Below are 2423 nucleotides of genomic sequence, written 5' to 3'. Positions count from 1 at the left end.
GTAATCTGGCATTAAAAATTCTGGTCCATTGTCAGTTCTCACCTTTTTTACAGTTTGATTGAATTGTGTTTTAGCGAAGTTGACAAAAGATTTTAACAAATTTGTGGCTTCTGATTTAGCTTTCATGAAATACAACCAAGTGTACCTAGACTTGTCATCCACTATTGTTAAAAAATACCTGTGACCCCTTGTAGACAAAATAGACAAAGGTCCCTATATATCTACATGAATGAGTTCTAGGCAATATGATGCAATCTTATTACTTGCTGCAAATGGCAGCTTTCTTTGCTTTGCCAAGTGGCAAGCGTTGCAGGGTAACATCTCAGTGTCATTACAAGTAGTGAAATGATAAATTTTTTGTATTGATTTCAAGCTATTTAATGATGGATGCCCTAACCTACAATGCCAAAGACTTCTATCCTGAGTGCCTTGAATGCTCATGATGTATGGTGCAGAATTTGTATGCAATGAATGTTCCTTATTGAGTGTGTAGAGGCCTCCAACAACCTCAGCTTTGCCAATCATCCTCAAGGAACTGCAGTCCTGTATCTCACACAATTTTTCAGAAAAGTTCATAGTGCAATGTAGTGTGGCTGTAAGCTTGGATACTGAAATTAGCTTGAAATTGAATGAAGGAATGTATAATGCATTTTTCAAATACAATTTTTCAGAAAATACAATAGTTCCAATTATACTACTTGTAGTGTAAGAACCATTTGGTAGTTTCACAATAATTGGATCTATTTGTTGATAGCTTTGAAAATCATCCAAGGTATATGATACGTGATTTGTAGCACCCGTATCGATTACCCAGGATTTGCACTTTTGTTTTGAAATGTTTAGGGCTTTAACACTTGTTTTGAAATGCAAAACATGCACCAAATTACCTTGATGAGGTGGTGACTGCTGTGAAGTCACAATTTGGCTAGTACTATGAATGTTCCTTAGTTCATTCGTGTGAAGCAATGCCAACAAAGCTTCCTTCTGTTCTGCAGTAAATCCAGAATTGGAAGTCTCGGACTCTCCCAACTGCATACTGAGTTCTCCATTTGCAACCTCAGTATTTGCTGTGGTCATTATGTTTACAGCAGCTTCTCCACCATTCCTTTGCCTCAAGTGTGGTGGAAGGCCATGCTTTTTATAGCATGTCTCTATGGTGTGTCCCAATTTTTCACAGTGTGAACACTGCATTCTTCCCTGTTGTCTTCCTCGACCACCTCTCCCTCCAGCTTGTTGCCTACCTCTTCTACCTCTTCCTCTCCCTCTATTCTGACTGAAGTCCATAGTGTTTGAGGAAGTTGCAGAGTATGCCACGAGTCTATCAATTGAGATAGGTTCCAAGCTATGTTGCTGTCTTTCCTGCTGAGAGAGCATTGAAAGAGCTGTGTGGATATCAGGGAGAGGATCCATGAGCATAATTTGGGACCTTACAGCCGAGTACTGGTCGTTCAAACCCCTCAAGAAACAGGTAACTTGATCCTCAGACTTGTATCTTCTCACAACACCTAAACCACACTTGCAATCCTTTCCACATTCACATGAAGGAATCATCCTGAAATTTTCTATGTCTTCCCAAATTGATCTCAATTTAGTGAAATAGGTTGTGACATCCATGTCTCCTTGTCTAACTACATAAAACTCCTCGTGTAATTCTGCCACCCAAAATCTATCACCATGATAATACCTGCGTTTTAGGTCATTCCATAGGTCGCTAGCAACGTTCATCCATATTACCGATTGCGAAATGCTAGGGCTTAACGATAGGTTTATCCAAGATACGACGTAGGTATTGCATCTTTTCCAAGATTCGAACACACTATCATTTTCATCAGGCTTTGGTAAACTACCATCTATGAATTTCAATTTATTTTTAGATTTAAATGCTAATAACATTGATCTACTCCAAGAGCCATAGTTCTTGCCATCCAGAATAACAGGGATAAGAGGAGTACCGGCCTCTCAGAAGGATGAAGAAAGTAAGGGTTTGTTGGATCTTGACTCGAATTGGCGCTGTTCCGAGTTAGTTGGGCTTGAATTGACGTGATTTGATTCAAAACTTCAGTAATTCTTTGTAACTCTACCGCAGAATGTGACGAACTCGAGTTCGCAGCGAATGGTTCTGCCATCTCTCCCCTAATTTCACTGATTTGTGAAATTGGAGTTCTGTGCCCTTCAAATTGATGATTGAGGCATAGAGATCAAGTTTTTCTTTCCTCAATTCCTTGCTTCTTGCACATGCTACCCTCTTTGGGTCTATGCTCACCGCACCATGTTAAAGGTGTGGTGAGAGTAGCAAGAGAATGTGCAGGTTCAGAGAAAAAACAGAGAGGAGAAAGATGGAAATGTGACTTGAATCAGAAAATGGCAAAACTCAACTAACTGTGAGGCATGACAAGCCTTATATACAAGCATAGATATGATGA

The 2423-nt window shown here is 39.6% G+C and overlaps 1 protein-coding gene across 1 annotated transcript; it reads right to left on the bottom strand.

Moving 5' to 3' along the window:
- Positions 1 to 213: 213 nt before the first annotated feature.
- On the bottom strand, positions 214 to 1893 carry LOC140180669 (uncharacterized). The gene has a single exon (XM_072221937.1). It carries the CDS (start codon positions 1891 to 1893, stop codon positions 214 to 216), a length of 1680 nt encoding a protein of 559 aa, XP_072078038.1.
- Positions 1894 to 2423: the final 530 nt, after the last annotated feature.

Source organism: Arachis hypogaea, chromosome 17, assembly GCF_003086295.3.
Source record: "Arachis hypogaea cultivar Tifrunner chromosome 17, arahy.Tifrunner.gnm2.J5K5, whole genome shotgun sequence".
Lineage (NCBI taxonomy): Eukaryota > Viridiplantae > Streptophyta > Magnoliopsida > Fabales > Fabaceae > Arachis > Arachis hypogaea.
This window is presented reverse-complemented; position numbering and strand designations above follow the sequence as displayed.

What these genes read in the sequence shown, in the direction of transcription:
- LOC140180669 (XM_072221937.1), bottom strand. Translation starts at nt 1,893, where the DNA reads ATGTTATTAGCATTTAAATCTAAAAATAAATTGAAATTCATAGATGGT.